This window comes from Mustelus asterias, chromosome 11 (genome assembly GCF_964213995.1).
Source record: "Mustelus asterias chromosome 11, sMusAst1.hap1.1, whole genome shotgun sequence".
Lineage (NCBI taxonomy): Eukaryota > Metazoa > Chordata > Chondrichthyes > Carcharhiniformes > Triakidae > Mustelus > Mustelus asterias.
The window spans coordinates 6,147,037-6,174,818 of NC_135811.1; the positions used below are offsets into that span (position 1 = coordinate 6,147,037).

Sequence of the window (27,782 nt, forward strand, 5' to 3'; positions counted from 1 at the left end):
CCTCTGGGTTTTCCGGTTTCCTCCCAGAAAAATGTGCAGGTTAGGTGGGTTGGCCATACTAAATTGATCCCAAGACGTGTAGGTTAGAGGGATTTTTTTTGATTTTTTTGATTTGATTTATTATTGTCACATGTATCAACATACTGTGAAAAGTATTGTTTCTTGTGCACTGTACAGACAAAACATTCTGTTCATAGAGAAGGAAAGGAGAGAGTGCAGAATGTAGTGTTACAGTCATAGCTAGGGTGTGGAGAAAGATCAACTTAATGCAAGGTAGGTCCATTCAAAAGTCTGACAGTAGCAGGGAAGAAGCTGTTCTTGAGTCAGTTGGTACGTGACCTCAGACTTTTGTATCTTTTTCCCCATGGAAGAAGGTGGAAGAGAGAATGTCCGGGATGCGTGGGGTCCTTAATTATGCTGGCTGCTTGATTAGCCATGATAAACGCGTGGTGTTATGGGCTGGGAGAAGGCTTGGGTCAGATGCTGTCGGAGAGTTGGTGCAAACTCGATGGGCCGAATGGCCTCCTTCTGCACTGTGAGGGATTCTATGATTCTTATTTTGGGAGTTAAATATGACACCAAGGTGGTGAATAGTCTGGTCCAGATGCAGGGAGAGGGATGGAGCAGGTGGCTAGGGAGTGGAGTTTGTGGTTGTATCAGGGGTTGCAGAGAAGGACTGAGGTGAGAGTCTGTGGTTAGGAGTTGTTGGAGTTAAGGGTTAGTTAGGGATTAGTATCAGGGACTAGAATCGGGCTGGTAATAATGACGAGAAACCCTTTATTGATAACAAGTTACTAGACGCGTTCTTCCTGGCTGCAGACAGCAATAATAAACCCCGGACAGCCTGTATTCATATACTCGGCTCACACATGGTTAGTTATGAATTAAACCTTTCTGGAAATAGATTGAATGGATCAGCGCTCCACCCGCGGGACAGCAGCCAGCTTTCCAGCGCCAGCCAAACTTTCCCCCAGACTTTTGCAAAACTTATTTCCCCACTGGGGAAAATCATTTCTGTCGCCTCTCCTCTAAAATAACAAGAATTCGCACACAAAAAAAATTGGTTAGTGGGCGTGGTCATTAAAAGGACTAAGGGTTCCGGGTCAGTATTAAATTCTGCTGAGAGTGAGAGTTCGGAGAGAGGTTTTACTCCTGCTTGGGGAAATGTTTTTGGGCAGAGTTTTAAGCTGGCAAGGTCTGAGGTGGAGGGCGTTCGGGAGGGGGTTCAAACAGGGCAGGTGCATGAGCTCTGGGAGCAGGCTGGATCTAAGGGGTATTTACCCTCCGATCGTTACCCCCTTCAACCAGAAGGGTCAGGTGGACTATCAGCAACTGGAGAGCAACGTTCAAGAATTGAGCAAGATTCCTTTCAGAGGTAATGTGTGTATGTGAGAATTTACACTAAAAAAAAGCAATTTAATGAGGGACCCTGAGTTGGAGCTTAATTGGTCGGTGCCACTCTCTGCTGATGAGGGTGTGTTTGGACTCATTTTCCTCTATGCTGCCCATAGCCTAACTTGCATCAACTTTCATTCACCCGCTGTGCTCACCAACCTCATTCGGTTTCCGATTGGTCAATACCTCAAATTTAAAATGGTCATCCTCCATTGCCCCATCTCTCTAACTTCCCGTGATCCATCGAGATCCCTGCTCTCCTCCAATCCTGGCCTCTTGTCCATCCATCGACTTTCTTCATTCCACCATTGGCAGCCAATCCTTCAGCTGTCTGGGCCCTAAGCTCTGCAATTCCCTCCCTGAAGCCCTCTCTCCATCTCCAAGACGATTCGTAAAGCTTACCTTTTGACCAAGCTTCAGGTCACCTGCCCTAATATCTCTGACTTTGACTTGGTTTCTTATTTGGTGGCACAGTGGTTAGCACTGCTGCCTCACAGCGCTAGGGACCTGGGTTTGATTCCGGCCTTGGATCGGTGTGGAGTTTATATGTTCTCCCCATGTCTGCATGGGTGACCCTCACCCCTGTCCCCCTCTGCAACCCCAGACAGAACCACAAATTCCACTCCCTAGCCACCTTCGGGTGCTCCAGTTTCCTCCCACAGTCCAAAGATGAGTACGTTAAGTTTTTTGGCCATGCCAACTTGTCCCTTAGTGTCCCAAGATGTGTAGCTTAGGTGGATTGGCCATGGTAAATGTACATGGTTTAGGTAAGATGCTCTTTTGGAGAGTCGGTGCAGAGATCTGAATGGCCTCCTTCTGCACTACAGGGATTCTACGAACACTCTAAGTGTCTTGGGATGTTTTGCCACATTAATGGTGCCATATAAATGCAAGTAGTTGCTGTATTAAGATTGCTGTTTCCTCCAGCTAACTATTCCATTCCATTTCTCTTCCTGCACTAGTGGTGCACTAAGCCAGACTTTCATCTGTTTCTGTGGCTAGTAATTCCTGGGACAGGTTGCTAATCTGTCACCACAGCTAAACTACGGTAAAGACCAAAGCCATTGTCTTCTATCCCCAAGCTCTGTTCCCTCAGCACTGGTTTCATCGCCTGCCCATGGCCACTGTCTCGGGATGAACCGGAATGTTCTCTACCTCAGTGTATTCACCAACCGGGCGGCACGGTGGCACAGTGGTTAGCACTGCTGCTTCACAGCTCCAGGGACCTGGGTTCGATTCCTGGCTTGGGTCACTGTCTGTGTGGAGTTTGCACATTCTCCTCGTGTCTGCGTGGGTTTCCTCCGGGTGCTCCGGTTTCCTCCCACAGTCCAAAGATGTGCGGGTTAGGTTGATTGACCGTGCTAAAATTGCCCCTTGGTGTCTTGAGATGGGTAGGTTAGAGGGATTAGCGGGTAAATATGTAGGGATATGGGGGTGGGGTCTGGGTGGGATTGTGATCGGTGTAGACTTGATGGGCTGAATGGCCTCTTTCTACACTGTAGGGTTTCTATGATTCTATGAACCCTGACCCTAGCTTTCAACTGCAAACCCTTTCTATCGTAGGGGCTGCCTATTTCTACCTCCGTAATGTTGCCTGCCTCCTTCCCTGCCTCCACTCATCTATTGTTGAAATCCTCATCCGTGCCATTGTTACACCTTCAACTATTCCAATGGTCTCTCATCTGCTCTCACCCTCTGCCACCCGTAGTTCACCCAGAACTGTGCTGCCTGAATCCTGTCCCAGTCATTCATCACCTGGTGTCCACACTGACTCCTTCTCTCCCAGTATCCCTCATTAAACAATCCCATCCTTCTGTTTAAATCTCAATGCATTTTTTTCCTATTTACCTCAGCTTATTAAACTGATCTTTAACATCCATCATCTGACAATGGATGTTAAAGATCTCCAGTCACAATTTGTAAAGCAGAGAATTCTTAGATTAATCAGAAAAATCCCTACAATGCAGAAGGAGGCCATTTGGCCCATCAAGTCTGCACCGAATCTGACAGAGCATTTTACCCAGACCCACTCAACCCAAGCCCGATCCCCTAACCTCACACATTTATCCTGTTAATCCCCCTAACCTTCAAACACTAAAGGGGGAATTTTCATGTGTCGCCCACCACGGGAGTCGTAGTAGGCAGGGGCCGGACCATGTAAAGGTCTGTTGACCTTGGGTGGGATTCTCCGGTTTTGGGACAAGCGCATCCAGAAAATCCCACCCTAGGGGGCAATTTTGCATGGCCAATCCAATTCACCTAACCTGCACATCTTTGGAGTGTGGGAGGAAACCGGAGCACCCGGAGGAAAGCCACGCAGACATATTACAGTCTGTGGGATCTTGCTGTGTACAAAGCAGCTGCCACGCATCCTACATTACAACATTGACTGCAATTGAAAAGTACTCCACTAGCTGTAAAGCTCTTTGGGATGTCCTGTACTTATGAAAGGTGCTATATAAATGCAAAAGTCTTTTGCAGCATCGTGGTTAGCACTGCTGCCTCACAGCGCCAGGGACCCGGGTTATAAGAACATAAGAAATAGGAGCAGGAGTAGTCCATCTCGCCCCTCGAGCCTGCCCCGCCATTCAATAAGATCATGGCTGATCTGAAGTGGATCAGTTCCACTTACCCGCCTGATCCCTATAACCCCTAATTCCCTTACCGATCAGGAATCCATCTATCCGTGATTTAAACATATTCAACGAGGTAGCCTCCACCACTTCAGTGGGCAGAGAATTCAGTTCCCGGCTTGGGTTAGTGTCTCAAGTGTGGAGTTTGCACGTTCTCCCCATGTCTGCGCGGGTTTCCTCCGAGTGCTCTGGTTTCCTCCTACAGTCTGAAGATGTGCGGGTTAGGTGGATTGGCCATCCTAAATTAACCCGAGTGTCAGGGGGATTAGCAGGGTAAATATGAGGGGTTACGGGAATAGGGTCTGGGTGGGATTATAGTCGGTGCAGGCTCGATGGGCTGAATGGCCTCCTTCTGCACTGTAGGGATTTTATGATTATGTCCACCTATGTATCCCATGCAGCTGGAGGTCAGGGGTCACCATGTGTCCCATGTAGCAGAGGGTCGGAGTCACTATTTTGCGATCCTGATTTGGAATGCGCCTCACTGGCCCAAGGACAATAAAAGTGCCTCAGACTGGAGTCAGCTAAGTCGAGGCAGACTGGGACGCAAACCTGGGATATTATGTGCAGCTCAACTCCACCCCCTAGATAGCTCACTGACCCACCAGCCATGTCTGTACCTCTTTGTGCATTACATTAGTGGACCAGTAACTATTGCTGACTACAGGTCACTGGTTCTGTAGTTTTAGGTTCTATTCTTGTTTTCTACATGAATGTTTACACACAAGATCCTTGGACGTTGAACCTGGTGAATTTTCCATCCGGACCGTACTCTTTGCCCACTTGTTTATTTTAATCTGTCACTAAATTCTCCAAGTTCCATCATCAAAGGCCCATTTATTGTAGAACATTGGCAAATCATTGTATTTTTCCCTCTACCTTTGGCCACACTCGTGAAACATAGAAACATGAAAATAGGTGCAGGAGGAGGCCATTCAGCCCCTCGAGCTTGCACCACGGTTCAATATGATCATGGCTGATCATGCACTTTCAGTATCCCACTCTCACTTTCTCTCCATACCCCTTGATCCCTTTAGCCACAAGGGCCATGTCCAGCTCCCTCTTGAACATATCTAACCAACTGGCCCCAACAGCTTTCTGTGGTAGAGAATTCCACAGGTTCACAACTCTCTAAATGGCTTACCCCTGATTCTTAGACTGTGACCCCTGGTTCTGGACGACCCCTACTTCTGGACTTCCCCAACATTGGGAACATTCTTGTATAAAAGCAAATTATTGCAGATGTTGGAATTTGAAACCAAAAGAGAAAATGCTGGAAAATCTCAGCAGGTCTGGCAGCATCTGTAAGGAAAGAAAAGAGCTGATGTTTCAGATGACCCTTTGTCAAAGGAACATTCTTCCCGCATCTAGCCTGTCCAGTCTCATCAGGATTTTATATGTTTCTATGAGATCCCCTCTCATTCTTCTAGATTCCAGTGAGTACAAGCCCAGTCGATCCAGCCTCTCTTCATATGTCAGTCCTGCCGTTCCGGGAATCAGTCCGGTGAACCTTCGCTGGACTCCCTCAATAGCAAGAATGTACTTCCTCAGACTAGGAGACCAATACTCAAGGTGTGGCCTCACCAAGGCCCTGTATAACCGCAGCAAGACATCTTTACACTGAATATACACAGCTCAAGTATCAGCAAAGATGGAATTTCAAATTCTCGTCTCTTTGTCCAGATCCCGCCAGGACCCTGGTCATAGAGTCAGACAGCGCAGTAAAGGCCCTTCTGCCCATCGAGTCTGCACCCAACAATAACTACCGCTAAAGTTGCACTAATTTCTTTTCCAGCACTTTAAAGGTTGTAAGGTTCCTGGTCTCCACTACTCTCCCAGGCAGTGCATTCCAGATTCCCACCACCCTCTGAGTGAATTTTGTTCCTCAAATCCCCTCTGAATCTCCTGCCCCTTACCTTAAAACTGTGCCCCTTGTGATTGACCCCTCAACCAAGGGGAACAGCTGCTCCCTACTCACTCTGCCCATACCTCTCATAATCTTAAACACCTCAACCATGTCCCCCTTCAGCCTTCTCTGCTCTAGAGAAAACAGTCCTAGCCTATCTAGTCTCTTCTTATAGCTCAAATGCTCCATCCCAGGCAACATCCTGGTGAACCCCCTCTGCACCCTGTCTAGAGCAATCACATCCTTCCTATATAGTACTCTTAGTAACTTGCTGCAGCCCTCCTACCCTCTGAGATCACTGTTTCCTCTAATTCTGGCCTCTTGTCTCTCTCTGGTTTTCATTGCTCCACCACTGGTGGCTGTGCTTTCAGCTGCCTGGGCCCCACATTCTGGATTTCCCTCCCTCAAACCTCTCCACCTCTTCTCCTTCTTTGAGAAGCTGTTTAAAATCTACCTTCTTGATCAAGCTCTTGATCACCTGTCGTACTATCTCTTTATGCAGCTCATTGTCAAGGTTTCATTTAATAATGCTTTGGGATGTGCTCCCAGCAGGGTGGCACGGTGGCACAGTGGTTGGCACTGCTACCTCACAGCGCCAGGGACCCTGGTTTGATTCCCGACTTGGATCACTGTCTGTGCGGAGTTTGCACGTTCTCCCCGTGTCTGCGAGGGTTTCCTCCCACAGTCCAAAAGATGTGCAGGTTAGGTGGATTGGCCATGCTAAATTGCCCCTTGGTGACAGGGGGATTAGCAGGGTAAATACATGGGATTATGGGGATGGGGCCTGGGTGGCATTGTGGTCAGTGCAGACTCGATGGGTCAAATGGCCTCCTTCTGCACTGTAGGGATTCTATGACATTTTATTAAACTGCAGAAATTGTGCTTCAAAGCTGAGATCACTGCGTTTCCTCCAATTCTGGCCCCTTGCCCTTCATATATCTCTGTGTTACTTCAAATCATGATGTGGAGATGCCGGCGTTGGACTGGGGTGAACACAGTAAGAATTTTAACAACACCAGGTTAAAGTCCAACAGGTTTATTTGGTCGCAAATACCATTAGCTTTCGGAGCGCTGCTCCTTCGTCAGATGGAGTGGAAATGTGCTCTCAAACAGGGCACAGAGACACAAAATCAAGTTACAGAATACTGTAACTTGAATACAGTATTCTGTAACTTGATTTTGTGTCTCTGTGCCCTGTTTGAGAGCACATTTCCACTCCATTTGACGAAGGAGCAGCGCTCCGAAAGCTAATGGTATTTGCGACCAAATAAACCTGTTGGACTTTAACCTGGTGTTGTTAAAACTCTTACTTACTTCAAATCACACACACACCGGTTGGTGGGCAGTCTGCCCATGATCCCCATTCTTTAGTTTCCCGATCCTGACAGCTATATGCTTAAAAAGTAAAGTAAAATTTATTTATTAGTCACAAGTAAGGCTTACATTAACACTGCAATGAATTTACTGTGAAAATTCCCTGGTCACCACACTCCGGCACCTGCTCGGGTCAATGCACCTAACCAGCAAGTCTTTCAGAATGTAGGAGTAAACCGGAGCACCTGGAGGAAACCCACGCAGACACGAGGAGAATGTGCAGACTCCACACAGACAGTGACCCAAGTGACACGACCTTGGTGGGTTGGATCTCAAATAATGATGAGACAGAGTATAGGAATGAGATAGAGAATCTGATGAATTGGTGCAGCAACAATAATCTCTCCCTCAATGTCAACAAAACGAAGGAGATTGTCATCGACTTCAGGAAGCGTAAAGGAGAACATGCCCCAGTCTACATCAATGGGGACGAAGTAGAAAGGATCGAGAGCTTCAAGTTTTTAGGTGTCCAGATCACCAACAACCTGTCCTGGTACCCCTCCCATGCTGACACTATAGTTAAGAAAGCCCACCAATGTCTCTACTTTCTCAGAAGACAAAGGAAATTTGGCATGTCAGCTACAACTCTCATCAACTTTTACAGATGCATCATAGAAAGCATTCTTTCTGGTTGTATCACAGCTTGGTATGGCTCCTGCTCTGCACAAGACCGCAAGGAACTATAAAAGGTCGTGAATGTAGCCCAATCCATCATGCAAACCAGCCTCCCATCCATTGACTCTGTCTACACTTCCCGCTGCCTCGGCAAAGCAGCCAGCATAATTAAGGACTCCACGCACCCCGGACATTCTCTCTTCCACCTTCTTCCATCGGGAAAAAGATACAAAAGTCTGAGGTCACATACCAACTGACTCAAGAACAGCTTCTTCCCTGCTGCCATCAGACTTTTGAATGGACTTACCTTGCATTAAGTTGATCTTTCTCTACACCCTAGCTACGACTGTAACACTACATTCTGCATCATACGGTTCCTCGAGCGTGCTCTGCCATTCATTAATATCATGGCTAGTCTTCAATCTCAACTCCATTTTTCTGCCCACTCACTTACCCACCGGATTCCCATATTGCTCTGGGCTTTGACAATATTCCACCAACTGTACTGAAGACCTGTGCTCCAGAACTTGCCGCGTCCCTAGCCAAGCTGTTCCTGTATAGCTACAACACTGGCATCTACCTGGCAATGTAGATATGTCCTGTACACACAAAACAGGACAAATCCAACCTGGTCAATTACCGCCTAATCAGTCTTCTCTCGATCATCAGTGAAGTGATGGAGGCAGTGGTCGAGAGTGTTATCAAGTGGCACTTACTCAGCAATAACCTGCTCGCTGACGCCCAGATTGGGTTATGTCAAGGCCACTAAACTCCTGACCTCATTATGGGCCTTGGTCCAAACTTAGACAAAGAGATGAATTTCAGAGGTGAGCCTGAGAGGGACTGGACTTGTCATTAAATCAGCATTTTACCCAGTGTGGCATCAAGGAGCCCTGCAAGATGAAAGTAATTGGGGGAAACTCTCCACTGGTTGGAGTCAGACCTGGCACAAAAGAAGCTGGTTGTGGTTGTTGTAGGCCAATCATTTCAGTCCCAAGACATCTCTGCAGGAGTCCCTCAGGATAGTGTCCTCGGCTCAACAATCTTCAGCTGCTGCATCAATGACCTTTCCTCCATCTTGGTGTCATCTTAATCTTTCTCCCCACAGCCTATGGTCCTCTGAAACTATGGTGACTTTACCCTTATCCCTTTGCAGACTCTTCCTATCCTCCTCGCAGCTCACTTTCCCAGTTGTCTTCATATCATCAGCAAACTTTTCTTTCATTCATTCATGGAACATGATGTCGCTGGTTGGCCAGCATTTATTGCCCAACCCTAGTTGCCCGAGGGCAGTTGAATGTCAACCACATTGCTGTGGACCTGGAGTCACGTGTAGGTCAGACCAGGTAAGGACGGCAGATTTCCTTCCCTAAAGGGCATTAGTGAACCAGATGAGTTTTTCCCGACAATCGACTTGGAGACGTTACACTAAGTCTCTTCTTCTAAATTATTATTGTAAACAGCTGAAGTCCCAGCATTGATCTTTGCGGCTCTCGAGCTACAACCTGCCAACACCAAGAAGACCTTTTATTTCTATTGCCTGTCCTTTCACCCAGTTAACCAAATCCGTGCTAATTACCTCCAACCTGTGGACCCAATTTCGTGTGCAACAACTTTTCAAATGCCTTTTGAAAATGCAAACGTACTCCATCCACTGCTTCACCATTGTCTATACTGTCCGTTACATCTTCCAAAATATTCTACTGAGGGAGTCCTGCACTAATGGGAGTGTTCATCTTTTAGTTGAGATGTTAAAGTGAGGCCTTGGCTGCCCCCTCATGGCACCAGAGAGCAAGAGAGTTCACTGGTTTGGGCCGATATTCAGCCCTCAACTAACATCGCCAGAACAGGCCATTGCTGCTTGTGGGATCTTGCTGTGTGCAAATTGGCTTCCGTGTTTCCTACAAACATTGCCTACGCTTAAAATAAAGGATAGATAATTTAGCTGTAAGGCAGTTGGGGATATTCTGAGGGAGAAATGGGCACCGTATAAATGTCAGATCTTTCTGTTTTGCAGGGTTGGTCATTCAGGGCTCCAACGGAGAGTTTGTCTTCCTGACCAGTGAGGAGCGCATTGAAGTTGTTCGCAGAGTGAGCCAGGTGTTACCTGCGGAGAAGCTACTGATAGCTGGATCTGGCTGTGAATGTAAGTGAAGACTGTGAATGTTCAGAGACAAAAACAAAAGTAGAATGCTGCAGAGGAGAGGGAAAAGTCCAGAATGGGACTCTTCACCTCAGCCATAAGGGCTTCGGCCTAGTTGTGGATGCAGGTTTTACTGGTGATGAGGGTTGGGTAGATGCAGAGGTGGGGGATGTGATGACGGTGTAAAGAATCAGTCCGGATGACCCAGTGGAACAAACTCTTCAAGTACTAGTGCATTGAGAAAGTGGGCCAGTGGAATTTGGAGTAACACTCAGTCCCGCTGTGCTGTTGGATTAGGCACTCAGGCCTAGTTGTTTTTTTTTACCTTTAACCATCCTATGATTTTCTAGCAAATAAATGACAGCCTCAGTTATGGGTCAATGAGCATGACCACATTGCTGTGGTCACTGTGAGTGATCCTGTTGCCATGATTACTGTGAACAGGTTATAAGCAGCAATTTTGTTTTATTTTCCAACAGCCACAGCGGCCACTATTACGATGACACACGCTATGGCAGAAGCAGGCGCGGCCGCAGTGATGGTGGTCACTCCGTGTTACTATCGAGGCAGAATGAACAGTGCTGCCTTCATACAGCACTACACACAGGTAGCCATGGCACACACACCTGTTAATAGCAATACGATGGTCTTGATCAGTTCATTTATGACTTTTTTGGTGCCTCTTCTCAATCTCATTTTTCCTTCCTTGCCCCGTTGAAAACTGTTGGAAGGAGCAGCCATAGCTGCTCGCCCTTTACAATTTGACAGATTTACATAAGAACGTAAGAACTAGGAGCAGGAGTAGGCCATCCGACCCCTGCCCTGCTATTCAGTAAGATCATGGCTAATCTTTTCGTGGACTCAGCTCCACTTACCCGCCCACTCACCATAACCCTTGATTCCCTTACTGTTCAAAAATGTATCTATCCTTGCCTTTAAAAACATTCAATGAGGTAGCCCCAACTGCTTCACTGGGCAGGGAATTCCACAGATTCTCAACCCTTTGGGTGAAGAAGTTCCTCTTCAACTCAGTTCTAAATCTGCTCCCCCTTATTTTGAGGCCATGCCCCCTAGCTCTAGTTTCACCCGCCAGTGGAAACAACCTCCCTGCTTATCTCTTCCCTTCATAATCTTATATGTTTCTGTAAGATCTCCCCTCATTCTTCTGAATTCCAATGAGTATAGCCCCAGTCTACACAGTCTTTCCTCATAAGCCAACCCTCTCAACTCCGGAATCAACCTAGTGAATCTCCTCTCCACTCCCTCCAGTGCCAGTATATCCTTTCTCAAGTAAGGAGACCAAAACTGTACACAGTATTCCAGGTGTGGCCTCACCAGCACCTTATACAGCTGCAACATTGCGTCTGTGTCCTTTCACCCGGCCCAGTCTCTCCTCCCCTCTCTCTCTCTTGCACTATTGCATTCATGTTTGCTCCATCTCTTTACTGTGATTCTTTCATTCTTTATGAATCAAGACTTTTTTCTCTATCTAAGTGCAACATCTATAAGGTAGATGGTCAACATCTTTTCCCAAAGGTAGGGGAGTCTAAAACTAGAGAGCATAGGGTTAAGGTGAGAGGGGAGCGATACAAAAGGGTCCAGAGGGGCATTTTCTTCACTCAGAGGTTGGTGAGTGTCTGGAACAAGCTGCCAGAGGTAGTAATAGAGGTGGGTACAAATTTGTCTTTTAGACAGTTACATGGGTAAGATGGGTATAGAGGGATATGGGCTAAACGCGGGCAATTGGGAGTGGCTTAGTGGTAAAACTGGGCGGCATGGACAAGATGGGCCGAACGGCCTGTTTTCATGCTGTAAACCTCGATGACTCTATCGCTATAACTGCATCAGAAAATTTTATATCAAAACCAAATTGAAGCTTGATGGCTTTTGCTGATTAGAGAGAGTTCAATTTCTTTTTAATTCATCCGAGGGACACGGGCGTCACTGGCTGGCCAGCATTTATTGCTCATCCCTAGTTGCCCTTGTTCAGAGGCCATAGAACATAGAACATTACAGCGCAGTACAGGCCCTTCGGCCCTCGATGTTGCGCCGACCAGTGAAACCCATCTAAAGCCCCTCTAATCTACACTATTCCAATATCATCCATATGTTTATCCAATAACCATTTGAATGCTCTTAATGTTGACGAGTCCACTACTGCTGCAGGCAGGGCATTCCACGCCCTTACTACTCTCTGAGTAAAGAACATCCCTCTAACATCTGTCCTATATCTCTCACCCCTCAATTTAAAGCTATGTCCCCTCGTGTTAGTCATCACCATCCGAGGAAAAAGGCTCTCACTATCCACCATATCTAATCCTCTGATCATCTTGTATGCCTCTATTAAGTCACCTCTTAACCTTCTCTCTAACGAAAACAACCTCAAGTCCCTCAGCCTTTCCTCATACGATCTTCCCACCATACCAGGCAACATCCTGGTAAATCTCCTCTGCACCCTTTCCAACACTTCCACATCCTTCCTATAATGCGGAGTAAACCACATTGCTGTGGCTCTGGAATCACATGTAGGCCAGAGCAGGTAAGGACAGCAGATTTCCTTCCCTAAAGGACATTAATGAACCAGATGTGTTTTTCCGACAATCAACAATGGTTTCATGGTCATTGGTAGATTCTTAATTCCAGATTTTTTTTATTGAATTCTAATTCCACCATCTGCCGTGGCGGGATTCGAACCCGGGTCCCCAGAACATAGCTGAGTTTCTGGGCTAATAATCTGGCAATAATACCACTGGGCCATTGCCTCCCCCAATTCAACAACAGAGTCCAAAAAACAAGCATTGAACTGTAAGTTAATAATAAAAACTTGCATTCCTATAGCAACTTTCATGACCATAGCAAGTCCCAAAGTAAAGACAATTAAGTACTTTTAGAATTATAATCAGTGTTATAATGTAGGAAACACAGCAGCCAATTTATGCACAGCAAGATTCCACCAACATCATTGTGATAATGACCAGTTCATCTGTCTCCTGCGGGTTTGAGGGATAAACGCTGGGCAGGCTAGGCTTCTATCTACTAGAGTTTGGAAGAGTAAGAGGCAACTTGATTGAAACATATAAACCTAGAGAGGTACTGACAGGGTGGAAGTGGAGAGGATATTTCCACTTGTGGGAGAATTTAGAACTAAGAGGCCACTGTTTAAAAATATAGGATCATCCATTTAAAACCGAGATGAGGTGACATTTTTTCACTGAAGATCGTGAGTCTTTGGAGCTCACTTCCTGAAAAGGAGGTGGAATTGGGAGTAGGCGTTAGGGCTGAATGGCCTATTCTTGTTCGTATGTATAAATATTGGTCAGAAAACCATAAAAAAGTTACAACACAGAAGGAGGCCATTCAGCCAATCTTGTTCTTGCCAACCCGAGCACACCCCTGTGCTGTTTCTAATCCCATCTTCTTGTACCTGCGTCATAGCCCTGTAGCTTGCAGCATGGTGGCACAGTGGTTAGCACTGCTGCCTCACAGCGCTCGGGGCCTGGATTTGATTCCTGGCTTGGGTCACTGTCCGTGCAGTTTGCATGTTCTCCCCATGTCTCCATGGGTTTCCTCCGGGTGCTCCGATTTCCTCCCACAGTCCAAAAGACGTGCTGGTTAGGCGTATTCGACTTGCTAAATTCTACCGCAATGTGTCCGAACAGGCGCCAGAGTGTGGCAACTAGGGGATTTTCACAATAACTTCATTGCAGTGTAAATGTAAGCCTATTTGTGATACTAATAAATAAACTTTAAACTTAAGGTGCAGATCCAGGTACTTTTTAAAAGAGTTTAGGGTCTCTGCCTCCACCACTAAGTTGGACAGCGAATTCCAGACACCCACCACCCTCTGCGTAGAAAGGTTCTTCCTCATGTCCTCTCTACACCATCTTGAATCTATGCCCCTGGTTCTAGAATTCTCTATCAAGGGAAACAATTTTATCCTGTCCACTCTATCTCTTTCCCTCATCATTTTGTTCATCTCTATCAAGTCACCTCTTGGCCTTCTTTGTTCCAAGGAAAATAAGCCCAACCTATCCAACCTCTCCTCATTGGTCAATGGTCTAGCCCTGGCAACTTTCTCGTAAACAAAGGATAACTCCCATGATCCTTTTAAAATGATTGTATCGAATCTGTTAAGGGAAGGTGGACAGTGCCTCCGACAGCGTAGCACTCCCTCGGTACTGATTTTCGTGTTCACGTTCTGGACTAGACAACCTTCTGATTTTGAGGTGAGAATGCTACCAACTGAACCATGGGTGATGTGCAGGAGGCAAAAGAGTTTTGTACAAAAATGTTTGCCACCACTGTAGCAAAGCGTGATCTCAGCATATTGCTGTGCTGGGTTGTGAGTATGGGAATGAGTGAGCAGTAATGCGGTGAGGTTTAGCTGTCTGATCACGAGCGGGGGTCCTTTTAACCAGTTACTCTTTTTCTTTAAAATTCAGGTAGCTGATGCCTCATCTGTTCCAGTTGTGTTGTACAGTGTCCCGGGTAACACTGCATTGGAGCTACCGTTAGATGCCATCCTCGCCCTTTCTCAACATCCTAACATTGTCGGGCTGAAGGACAGCGGCAACGATGTAAGTGGTCACCGTCATTCTTGCATCTTCTCTTGGGAAATGCAGGAAAAGGGGGACATCCCCCCCCCCGAGCTTGTCCCATCATTCACCTTGATCATGGTTGGTCAGCATCTTAACTACATGAACAGGGCAGCATGGTGGCACAGTGGTTAGCACTGCTGCCTCACAGCGCCAGGGACCCGGGTTCAATTCTGGCCTTGGGTCACTGTCTGTGTGGAGTCTGCACGTTCTCCCCGTGTCTGCGTGGGTTTCCTCCGGGTGCTCCGGTTTCCTCCCACAGTCCAAAGATGTGCAGGTTAGGTTGATTGGCCATGCTAAATTGACCCTAGTGTTAGGGGATTGGCAGGGTAAATATGTGGGGTTACAGGAATAGGGCCTGGGTGGATTGCAGTCGATGTAGACTTGATGGGCTGAATGGCCTCCTTCTGCATTGTCGGGATTCTATGAACTCACCAAGGTCTTAAAGTCCTTACTCAACAACAATCCAGCCATCTCAGCCTCGAATGTTTCAATTAATCCCCCTGGAACCCCATTCTCCCTTTGGAGGAGAGAGTTCCTGGTTTCCTCTCCCCTTTTTGTGAAGATGTGCTTCCAGACATCACCCCTGAACTCTGATTTTAAGGTTGCACCATATTGTGGGCACAGTTGCACTGGCATCAACCTCTTGTTGCTGAGAGACGACACTGGGGTCAGTGACCAGCAAGGGGGAGGTATCAGAGCAGATCTTGGTCCCGATCTTGCTTTCAGCAGGAGTTAGTAGATGATGACTGGGACAGGAATGCTTCTGCCATTATGTTCCATCCCTCTTCTCGCCCAGACACCGCTCTGTTGCTTCAGAGCAGCTAAATCACAGCATAAGAAGCAAGCAAAAATTGGAATCTTGATGATGCCTTTTAGGACGCTTTGACACATCAAAGCACTTTTAAAAATTCTTTCATGGGACGTGGGCATCGCTGGCAAGGCCACCATTTGTTACCCATCCCTAATTGCCCTTGAGTGGTTTCTCTGGTCATTTTAAAAAATTCATTAGTGGGACATGGGCATCGCTGGCTGACCAGCATTTATTGCCCATCCCTAGTTGCCCTTGAGAAGGTGGTGGTGAGCTGCCTTCTTGAATCGCTGCAGTCCGTGTTCTGTGGGTTGACGATGCCAGGATTTTGACCCAGCGACTGTGAAGGAACGGCGAAATATTTCCAAGTCAGGATGATGAGTGGCTTGGAGGGGAACTTGTAGGTGGTGGTGTTCCCATTTATCTGCTGCCCTTGTCCTTCTAGATGGAAGTGGTCGTGGGTTTGGAAGGTGCTGTCTAAGGATCTTTGGTTAATTGCTGCAGTATCTTGTAGATAGTACACACTGCTGCTACTGAGCGTCGGTGGTGGAGGGATTGAATGTTTGTAGATGTGGTGCCAATCAAGCGGGCTGCTTTGTCCTGGATGGCAGAGGGTACTTAAGAGTCAACCACATTGCGGTGGATCTGGAGTCCCATGTAGGCCAGACCGGGTAAGGACAGCAGATTTCCTTCCCTAAAGGACATTAGTGACCCCGATGGGCTTTTACGACAATGGTTTCATGGTCATTAGTAGATTTTAATTCCAGATTTTTATTGAATTAAAATGTCATCATCTACCATGGTGGGATTCGAGCTCGGGTCCCTAGAGCATTACCCTGGCTCTCTTGATTACTAATCCAGTGACTTCACAGTTATTATTGATTCTGTTGAATGTGAGCATCTCTGGCAAAGCCAGCATTTGTTGCCCATTCTTGGTTGCCCTTGAACTGAGTGGCTTGCTCAGCCATTTCAGAGTCAACTACATTGCTGTGGATCTGGAGTCACATGTAGGCCAGACGGGGGAAGGATTTCCATCCCTGAAGGACATTAGTGAACCAGATGGGTTTTTACAACAAGCGATGATAGATTCATTGCTGCCGTTACTGGGATAGCTTTGAATTATAGATTTTTAAAAATTACTAATTGAATTTAGATTCCACCATTTGCCATAACTGTGCGTAGGCAGTGGATAGTCTTTAAAGAACTATTACATATCATACAGCACCTATACATTCCTTCAGAGCACAAGAACCCAAAACAGCCAGTCAACCATGGCTAACAAAGGTAGTTAAAGATTGTATAAGATTAAAAGAAAAGGTGTGTATAAAGTTGCCAGAAACCTGAGGATTGAAAGGTTATTTAGAATGCAGCAAAGAAAGGCCAAGAAACTGACAGAGAAAGGGAGAAGAGAATGTGAATGTAATCTAGCAAAAAACAAAAAAGTGGACTGTAAAAGTTTCTATAGGTATGTAAACAGGAAGCGTTTCTTAGAAACCCTACAGCACAGAAAGAGGCCATTTGGCCCATCGAGTCTGCACCGACCACAATCCCACCCAGGCCCTACCCCCATATCCCTACGTATTTAGCCACTAATCCCTCTAATCTACGCATCCCAGGACACTAAGGGCAATTTTAGCATGGCCAATCAACCTAACCCGCACATCTTTGGACTGTGGGAGGAAACCGGGGCACCCGGAGGAAACCCACGCAGACACGAGGAGAATGTGCAAACTCCACACAGACAGTGACCCAAGCCGGGAATTGAACCCAGGTCCCTGGAACTGTGAAGCAGCAGTGCTAACCACTGTGCTACCGTGCCGTTTGGCCAACAAATGTGGGCCCATCATAGGCAGAGTCAGGAGAATTCATAATGAGGAATAGAGAAATGGCAGAGGAGCTAAATGATTACTTTGTGACTGCTTTCGCTAAGGAAGATTTAGGATATCTCCCAGATGTGGAGATCCAAGGGAGTAGAGAGAATGCGGGAGCTGAAGGAAAGTAGTACAAAAAAGTCGTATTTGAGAAATTAATGGGACTGAAAGTTGATAAATCACCGGGACGTGATATTGTACATCCCAGATTGTTGAAGGAGGTTGCGATAGAAGATGCATTGATGATCATCTTCCAAAATTCTACAGATTCAGGAATGGCTCCTGAAGATCGGAAGGTAGCAAATGTCACCCCACTGTTTAAGAAGGGAGGGAGAGAGAAAACAGGGAATCATGGACCTGTCAGATGTACATCAACAGTAGGGAAAATGCCAGAAGCTATTATACAGTATGTGATAAATGGACACTTGGACAATCTGATAATCTGGTTGGGCATAGTCAGTGTGGATTTACGAATGGAAAATCATGTTTGTTGAACTTGTTGGAGTTTTTTGGAAAATGTTAGTAACAAAATGAAAAAGGAGAGTCGATGGACATAGTGTACTTGGATTTTTAGAAGGCTTTTGATAAAGTCCCCCACAGGAGATTGATTAGCAAAATAGAAACTTGTGAGATAGAGGCAACATAGTGTCATGGATTGAGGATTAGCTAACAGGCAGAATGTAGGAATAAATGGGTCATTCTTGTGTTGGCAGGCTGTGGCTAGTAGGATACCACAAGGATCAGAGTTTGGGCCCGGCTATAAATAATATATGTCAATGATTTGCATGTGGGGTCCAAATGTAATATTTCCAAGTTCACAGATGATACAAAGCTAGGCAGGAATGTATGTTGAGGAAGATATAAAGCTGCTACAGGAGGATTTGGACAAAGTTAGTGAGTGGGCAAGAACATGGGAAATGGAAAAATGTGAGGTAATCCATTTTGGTGGAAGCAACGGGTGTGCAGAGTATTTCCTAAATGGTAAGAAATTAGAAAGTGTAGATGGACAAAGTGACCTGGGTCCTTGTCCATAAGTCACTGAAGGGTAGCATGCAGGTTCAACAAGCTATTAGGAAGGCTACTGGAAGGTTAGCCTTTATCACAAGAGAATGTGAGTACAGGAGGAGTGAGTGAGCTCTTGCTTCAGTTGTATAGGAGCTTGGTTAGAACGCACCTGGAATACCATGTGCAGTTCTGGTCGCCTTACCTCAGCATTTATTTCCCATCTCTAATGGCATTTAAGCCACAAGTAGGCCAGACCAGGTAAGGATATTAGTGAACCAGATCAGATTTTTATGATTGACAATGGTTTCATTGGACTTTTAATTTCAGATTTTTAAAATTGAATTCAAATTTCACCATCTGCTGTGGTGGGATTCGAACCCAGGTCCCCAGAGCTTTACCCTGGGTCTCTGAATTGCTAGTGCGGTGAGAATCCCACTATTCCACTGCCTCCCCTAGGGGCTGTCTAATGGAGAGAGATTGGGCAAACTGGCTGGAAACTTGTCAACTTTCAGTCCCATTGATTTCTCCAATGCAACCTTCTTACTTTTATACTAATTTCCTTCAGCTCCTCATTCTCCCGCATCCCTTGGATCTCTACATCTGGGAGATTTCCTGTATCTTAGTGAGTATTCTCTCGAGTTTTGAAGAATAAGAGGTGATCTCATTGAAACCTACACAATACCTAAAGGAATGGACAGGGTAGATGCAGCTAAGATGTTTCCCTTGGTTGGGGAGTCTAGAAGCAGGGGCACAATTTCAAGATAAGGAGGATGCCACTTAGGACCGAGATGAGAAGAAATTTCTTTACACAGAGGGTTGTGAATCTTTGGAATTCGCTACCCCACAGGGCTGTAGAAGTTCAGTCATTGTGTATGTTTAAAGCAGAGATTGACATTTCTGATTTACAACATAAAGTTTAAAAGTTTATTTATTATTGTCACAAGTAGACTTACACAGCAATGAAGTTACTGTGAAAATCACCTAGTTGCCACACTCTGGCACCTGTTTGGGTACACTGAGGGAGAATTTAGCACGGGCAATGCACCCTAACCAGCACGTCTTTTGGACTGTGGGAGGAAACCGGAGCATCTGGAGGAAACCCACGCAGACACGGGGAGAACGTGCAAACTCTGCACAGACAGTGACCCAAGCCGGGAATTGAAACCAGGTCCCTGGCGCTGTGAGGCAGCAGTGCTAACCACTGTACCGCCGTGCCATCCCACTATGGGAATAATGGATATAAAAGACATTGACGAGTCTGATCAGCCATGATCGTATTGGAAGGTTGAGCAGGCTCAATGGGCTGAATAGCCTCCTCTTGTTCCTAGGAGGTGTCAATCATACTTTTTGTACTCAGCTCCCCGGAGTGGGGCTTGATTCCAAAACTTCCTGAATCACAGCTGATTACACGCGCTGTTTAAATCCTTGAGACCTTCAAGCTGTACCCCACAGCCTTTCCTGCAGGTAGCAGTTTTAGACTATTTCGCTCTGAATGAAGATGACTGGGGTACTTCCCCCAACCAATCAGTCCGGGAAACCAAACCATTGGAACTGGCTGGGATTGATTTTACCGTAAGAAGTTTAACAACACCAGGTTAAAGTCCAACAGGTTTATTTGGTAGCAAAAGCCACACAAGCTTTCGAGGCTCTGAGCCCCTTCTTCAGGTGAGTGGGAATTCTGTTCACAAACAGAACTTATAAGACACAGACTCACTCATTCTCTCTTTTATGTCACACTATTTGTAACTCCCACAGTTGCGTGGACCTGCAGAGTTTCACTGGCTGTCTTGTCTGGAGACAATACACATCTTTTTAGCCTGTCTTGATGCTCTCTCCACTCCCATTGTTTTGTTTCTTAAAGACTGGATTAGTTGTAAGTATTCGCATTCCAACCATTATTCATGTAAATTGAGTCTGTGTCTTATAAGTTCTGTTTGTGAACAGAATTCCCACTCACCTGAAGAAGGGGCTCAGAGCCTCGAAAGCTTGTGTGGCTTTTGCTACCAAATAAACCTGTTGGACTTTAACCTGGTGTTGTTAAACTTCTTACTGTGTTTACCCCAGTCCAACGCCGGCATCTCCACATCATTGATTTTACCTACAGACTTTGTATTAAGTAAATATCCTCCACTAACTGCATGTTGTTGGAAAAATAATCCTGCTTTTATCGGGAGGTATTAATCCAGAAACCCAGCTAATGTTCTGGGGACCTGGGTTCGAATCCTGCCACGGCAGATGGTGGAATTTAAATTCACTAAAAAATATCTGGAATTAAGAATCTACTGATGACCATGAAACCATTGTCGGTTGTCGGAAAAACCCAACTGGTTCAGTAATGTCCTTTAGGGAAGGAAATCTGCCGTCCTTACCTGGTCTGCCTACATGTGACTCCAGAGCCACAGCAATGTGGTTGACTCTCAACTGCCCTAGGGCAACTAGAGATGGATAATAAATGCTGGCCAGCCAGCAACGCCCATGTCCCACGAATGAATAAAAAGAAATGTTGCTGTAGTTTCTGTTATGATTCTGTTTGCTGTAGTTTGTAAGGATTCCTGGCGCAGTGGTTAGCACTGCTGCCTCACAGCGCCAGGGACCCAGGTTCAATTCCGGCCTCAGGTTCTGTCTGTGTAGAGTTTGCACATTCTCCCCGTGTCCGCATGGGTTTCCTCCGGATGCTCCAGCTTCCCCCACAGTCCGAAAGATGTGCTGTAAGTGGATTGACCATGAAACGTTTTCCCCTTAGTGTCCAAAGATATGTAGGTTAGGGGGATTAGCGGGGCTACAGGGATTGGGTGGGCCTGGGTAAGATCCTCTGTTGGAAAGTTGGTGCAGACTCGGTGGGCTGAATGGCCTCCTTCTGCACAGTAGGGATTCTATGATTTAAACGGACTCGGTATGCTGTGAGTCCTGTTGTAAAAGTGGCCTCACCGCTAAATCATTGACTAACTGGCAATAGACACTGTTTTCTGATTCTGTTCACCTTCCTCAGGTTACAAGAATTGCACTGATCATTCACAAAACCAGGAACCAGGATTTCCAAGTGTTGGCTGGATCGGCAGGGTACCTCCTTGCTGCTTATTCAGTAGGTAAGGGGGCAATCCAGTGTGGGTGAAAGGGAACTGGAGATGTGCTGGTTAACACAGGTATCACAGCAGCACAAAAGAAGGCTATTTGGCCATGGTCCTGTGCTGGGTATTTGAAAGAGCTATTGGATCCGTCCTGGTGTTTTCTGACTGACCCTGTGGAAATGGGAAAGCTCTGCAGGTCTGAGATGGGCACAGTAAGAAGTCTCACAACACCAGGTTAAAGTCCAACAGGTTTATTTGGTAGCACGAGCTTTCAGAGCGCTGCCCCTTCATCAGGTGAGTGCAGATTTGTTTCACAAACAGGGAATATATAGACACAAACTCAATTACAAGATAATGGTTGGAATGCGAGTCTTTACAGGTAATCAAGTCTTCACAGGTGCAGACAATGTGAGTGGAGAGAGGGTTAAGCACAGGTTAAAGAGATGTGAATTGTCTCCAGCCAGGACAGTTAGTGAGATTTTGCAAGCCCAGGCAAGTCGTGGGGGTTACAGATAGTGTGACATGAACCCAAGGTCCCAGTTGAGGCCGTCCTCATGTGTGCGGAACTTGGCTATCAGTTTCTTCTCAGCGATTTTGCCTTGTGTGTCGTGAAGGTACTCACATTGTCTGCACCTGTAAAGACTCGCATTCCAACCATTATCTTGTAATTGAGTTTGTGTCTATATATGCCCTGTTTGTGAAACAAATCCTGCACTCACCTGAAGAAGGAGCAGTGCTCCGAAAGCTCATGCTACCAAATAAACCTGTTGGATTTTAACCTGGTGTTGTGAGACTACTTACTGTGTCTACCCCAGTCCAACGCCGGCATCTCCACATCATGGTCTGAGGTGCCTGAGAAGTTACTGTCCCTCTCATCACACCTCCCCCGCCCCCACCCCCGATGGACTGAACATCGGGGAGTCTGGGTACAGTGAAACGGGATTGGCTTTCCTTTTGATAAACTGGATTAACTTATCCTTCACTGCCTGTCATGGAGTGGGGAGCAACAGGTTCCAGGGACAGCGTCAGGTGGAGAGTTTGACTGGGACGATATGCCTGTCACACTGGCTGATCTGATGAGACATCAGATTAGCTTTATTCTGGAGTAGCTCTTCCTTATCATGACCAGGTGAACGAATAAGACGTTCAACAACATGATTTAAATTGGAGGTCAGAGATTGCGCCATAGAGGGCAGGAGCAGGACAATGGGAGAAGTGCAAAGAAGCTTCATATGAAGGGAAGGTTGTCCCAGAGTGAGAGAGAGAGAGATAGGAATAAAGAACCATTCTATCACCACACTGGTCATTTCTAGAATATTCTATGAGACTTTGAATTCCAGATGACAGACCTGCCAGTTAGCCATGGGAAATGCGTGGGGTTGCGGGGATAGGGTGTCAGAGAGTCGGTGCAGACTTGATGGGCCGAATGGCCTCTTCTGCACTGTAGGGATTCTATGAATGTTGGCTGAGGGATAAATATTGGTCCGAACACTGGAGAGAAGCTGCTGCTTTTTTTGGAATCGTGCTGTAGATGTTTTGTACCCAGCTGAGAGGGCAGAAGGATGTTGGTGTGATATCTCATTTAAAAGACAAGGGCAGCACTCCCTCAGTACTTACATGAGAGGTATCAGTGTGGATTGTGATCGGAAATCTCTGCAGTGGGATGTGACCTTTCAGACTAAAGAACTGGAGTGCTAGTCACAGATGATTTGATTTTTGATTTGATTTATTATTGTCACATGTATTAGCATACAGTGAAAAGTATTGTTTCTTGTACCAAAGCATACAGGACATAGAGAAGGAAATGAGAAAGTGCAGAATGTAGTGTTACAGTCATAGCTAGGGTGTAGAGAAAGATCAACTTAATGCAAGGTAGGTCCATTCAAAAGTCTGACAGCAGCAGAGAAGAAACTGTTCTTTAGTCGGTTGGTACGTGACCTCAGACTTTTGTATATTTTTCCCAATGGAAGAAGGTAGAAGAGAGAATGTCCGGGGTGCGTGGGGTCCTTAATTATGCTGGCTACTTTGCCGAGGCAGCGGGAAGTGTAGACAGAGTCAATGGATGGGAGGCTGGTTTGCGTGATGGATTGGGCTACATTCACAACCTTTTGTAGTTCCTTGCGGTCTTGGGCAGAGCAGGAGCCCCATACCAAGCTGTGATACAACCAGAAAGAATGCTTTCCATGGTGCATCTGTAAAAGTTGGTGGGAGTCGTGGCTGACATGCCAAATTTCCTTAGTCTCCTGAGATGTGAGGTTGTGAAAGTTGCTACATAAATGTACATTTGTCCTTTCCTTACGAGATTGATTTTGGTGTCTCTGATGTTTAAGGTGCTGTGGGTGGCGTGTGCGCCCTGGCCAATGTGCTCGGAGAGCCTCTGTGCAACCTGGAAAAGCTCTGTTCCGGAGGGCAATGGGACGAAGCTCGTGAACTCCAATACAGGCTGATTGAGCCTAACACTGCAGTAAGTACAGCTCCGACTTGCTCTTGTACGTTTTTAAAAAAACAGCGGCCAGATCTCCATTGTTGGGTGGAGATCTGATATTGGGATCATTTCCATGTGACATGTGAGATGGAGAACTGCAGTTCCCCCCTGCCGCTGGAAGACTACCTCAGTAAATGTGTCTAAGACCATCACGAAAATTCCAGTTGGTGTGGCTAAGGCCCCTTATTTGGCTACACTCCGGCAAGTAGACTTTGTGCCTCTGACTCAGTCTCTTTGCAAATGGCCCAGAGATAGGAAGATGTTAGCAATCTCCCTGGCAATTCCCTTTTGCCTGCCCAACTGTGCTGTAACTTTCTTTGTTCTTTTACGGTACTGACTTTTAACGGGCGTCTTGACAAATACATGAATAGGATGGGAATAGAGGGATATGGTCCCCGGAAGGGTAGGGGGTTTTAGTTCAGTCGGGCAGCATGGTTGGTGCAGGCTTGGAGGGCCGAAGGGCCTGTTCCTGTGCTGTAATTTTCTCTGTTCTTAACTCTGGTCCTGTTCCCCTCTCGTGGGCCTTCGAAAACCCTGCTCTCTGTGTCAGCTATGGCTCAGTGCCAGTTCTCCCTTCTGAGCCAGAAGGTAGACGGTTCAAGACCCACTGTAGGACTTGAGGAAAAGATCTAGGTTGACACTTCCAGTACAGTACGTAGGGAGTGCTGCACTGACAGAGGAGGGAAATTATATTTCTGGCATAATAGATCCCATTGCACTATTTGAAGGGGAGCGTATTCTGGCCAACATTTATCCCTCAACCAACATCAATAAAACAATTGCTGTTTGTGGGATCTTGCCCTGATCAAATCAACTGCTGCATTTCTGACATAACAGTGATGACACTTCAAAAGTACTTTATCAGCTGTAAAGAGTAGCTTGGGTATTTTGTTTTATTCATTCATGTGGGCTTCCCTGGCTCGATCGGTATTCATTGCCCATTCAGTCATAGTCGCTGTGCAGTGGCCCCACTAGGGGGAGGAAGTCAGAGCTTGGTATTCTGTGTCTAAGCTTCTGACCCATCCATTACCTCTTCACTACCTGAAAGGCTCAAGTCAGGATTATGTTGGAATACTCCCCACTTGCCATGATGGGTGTGGCTTTAGCAATGTTTCAGAAGTTCAGCACCATTCAGGGAAATGCAGTCTGCTTTATTGGCACCCCCTTAAAACATTCACTCCCTCCACCACCAATGCACAGCAGCAGCAGTGTGTGCCATCTACAAGATGCACTGCAGCGACTCACCAAAGATCCTTTGACAGCATCTTCCAAACCCACAATTTCTACCGCCTAGAAGGACAAGAGCATGCCTGCAAGTTCCCTTCCATTGAAACCATAATTGGTGGGTTTTTTTTATCATTGCTGGGTCAAAACCTTAACTCTTCTCTAACAGCACTGTGGGTGTACCTACACCACAGGTACTTCAGCGGTTCAAGAAGGCAGCTCACCACCACCTTCTCAGAAGCAATTAGTGGCGTGCCTTGCCATATACTGAGGACGACTCTGATGTCTTAAAAATGATCTGTGTGGTTCTATTTACATTTTATTATCGAGCTCCCATTCAGACATAACAGAGGAAATGTTATCTCCTGCAGGTTACACAAAAATTTGGTATTGCAGCCCTCAAGGAGGCAATGGGATGGTTTGGATATTACGGGGGACTTTGCCGTGCTCCCTTGTTGCCATTGACTGAGGCGGAGAGAAAGGACTTGCGGAACAACTTTGCGTCCAATGGCTGGATCTGACCTGGTTTACAGCAAGTGCCACACGCCCTATGCTTTGGAAGGAGTCACATTTCAAATTCACATGAAGTTGAGTGCTGTTACTAATTCCTTAATCAAGTGCATGTCATCTCCCCTCACCTCTGCCCTGAACTTCACAGCATCGAACGAGGCCATTGGCCCACCTGCTCTGTGCGGGTGGTTTATGCTCTACATAAACATCCTCCCATATCCTACCTCCTCTCATCCTATCCCCACCTCCTTCTATTATTTTCTCCCTCATGTACTTGCCTAGCTTCCCCTCAGACACTCTAATGCTCTTCATCTCAACTACAGTGTGGTAGTGAGTTCCACATTCTCTCCATGCTTTGGGTAAATAAGTTGCTTATTTCTGGTCTCAAGGGGAAACATCTTCTCTGGGCGGGATTTTATGGTCTTGCTCATCCTGAAACGGAAAAATCCCGCCCGAGGTCAACGGATCTTTCCATGTTCCACCCCTCGCCAGCTCCGATTCCCATAGCACGTGGGGCGGTAAAATTCCAGCCTCAAATCCCTTTATGATTATTAAAGACTTTTTTTTTTTAGGTCACCCCCTCAGCCTCCTATTCTAGTCCCCCCTGAGTAAAACCTCTCAGTTCTGGCATCATTCTTGTAAATCTATTTTGCACCTTCTCCCCTACCTTCAAATCCAATGTGAGATATGATGACCAGACTCAGACTTGGTGCTCTAAGTGTGGTCTAACCAGGGTATTTTAAAATTTCACATAACTTCCCTGCTTTCCAGTTCTTGTTTTTGGGTGGCACAGTGGTTAGCACTGCTGCCTCACAGCGCCAGGGACCTGGGTTCAATTCTGGCCTCGGGTCACTGTCTGTGTGGAGTTTGCACGTTCTCCCCGTGTCTGCGTGGGTTTCCCCCGGGTGCTCCGGTTTCCTCCCACAGTCCAAAGATGTACAGATTAGGTTGATTGGCCATGCTCAATTGACTCTGGTGTCAGGGGGATTAGCAGGGTAAATGCCTGAGGTGACAGGAATAAGGTCTGGGTGGGATTGTGTTCGGTACAGACTCGATGGGCCAAGTGACCTCCTCCTGCACTGTAGGGATCCTATGAAATGGGGCAATGCCCTCACCACACGCTGTACAGCACAGCATGATCCCATCTGTGGTCCCACACTTGGAAAATTCCTAATCTCGATCACGCTGTCAGGACATCTCAGCAACAGTTGGCTTCTCTCTATTTAACACCCCGGTACCACCTTTCAGAAACAAACTCCAAGATCCCAGGAAAGGCAAAGAAAGTGACATGGCACACCTGGAGTTTTACAGCCAACTCAGAAAGGGGCCATTCAGTCCATTACACTGCGCCACAATCCACTCTGTGATTGCCCTCCCCTTTTTCCCACATACCCTTTTAAATATTTAAACCATTTTTTTCTGCTTGAAAGCATTTTCCAGTGAATCGAGCTATGGCCTACCAACTCTTCACAAAATAAACTGCTAATCTCTCCCTCCATTCAGAAAACTTTCTGTCATTCAGTTACTAACTCTTCAAAGTGTAAATAGTTTTTCCTGATTTTCACACTGAATTGTAATGGTACAGGAGGCCGTTCGTCCCATCATGTTTGCACCAGCCCACTATGACTAAGTACCATTCTCCTGCCTTTTCCCTGTAACCCTGCCCACTGTTTCTGTGCAAATAATCATCCAATGATCTCTTGAAAGCTGCGACTGAACCTGCCTCCACCACACTTCCAGACAGCACATCCCAGACCCCAAACAACTCGTGATTGAAGCCCAGTCCATCACTCAAACCAGCCTCCCATCCATTCACTCTGTCTACACTTCCTCAGAAAAGCAGCCAACATAGTCAAGGACCCCACGCACCCCGGACATACTCCCTTCCACCTCCTCCTGTCGGGAAAAAGATACAAAAGTCTGAGATCACGTAACAACCAACTTAAGAACAGCTTCTTCCTTGCTGCCATCAGACTTTTGGACCTACCTTGCATTAAGTTGATCTTTCTCTACACTCTAGTTATGACTGGAACACCACATTCTCCTTTCTTCTTTATGAATGGTATACTTTTGTCTGTATAACGTGCAAGAAACAATATTTTTCACTGTATACTAATATATGTGACAATAATAAATCAAATCAAATC

General features: G+C 46.3%; 1 protein-coding gene across 1 annotated transcript; it reads left to right on the top strand.

The window, feature by feature from the left end:
- The first annotated feature begins 1,105 nt into the window (after positions 1-1,105).
- hoga1 (4-hydroxy-2-oxoglutarate aldolase 1) lies at positions 1,106-27,782 on the top strand. The gene is made up of 7 exons (XM_078223072.1): positions 1,106-1,375; positions 9,941-10,069; positions 10,546-10,673; positions 14,509-14,643; positions 21,338-21,434; positions 23,747-23,880; positions 25,497-27,782. The coding sequence occupies exons 1-7, from the start codon at positions 1,165-1,167 to the stop codon at positions 25,644-25,646; spliced, it is 984 nt and encodes a 327-aa protein (XP_078079198.1). The 5' UTR covers positions 1,106-1,164; the 3' UTR covers positions 25,647-27,782.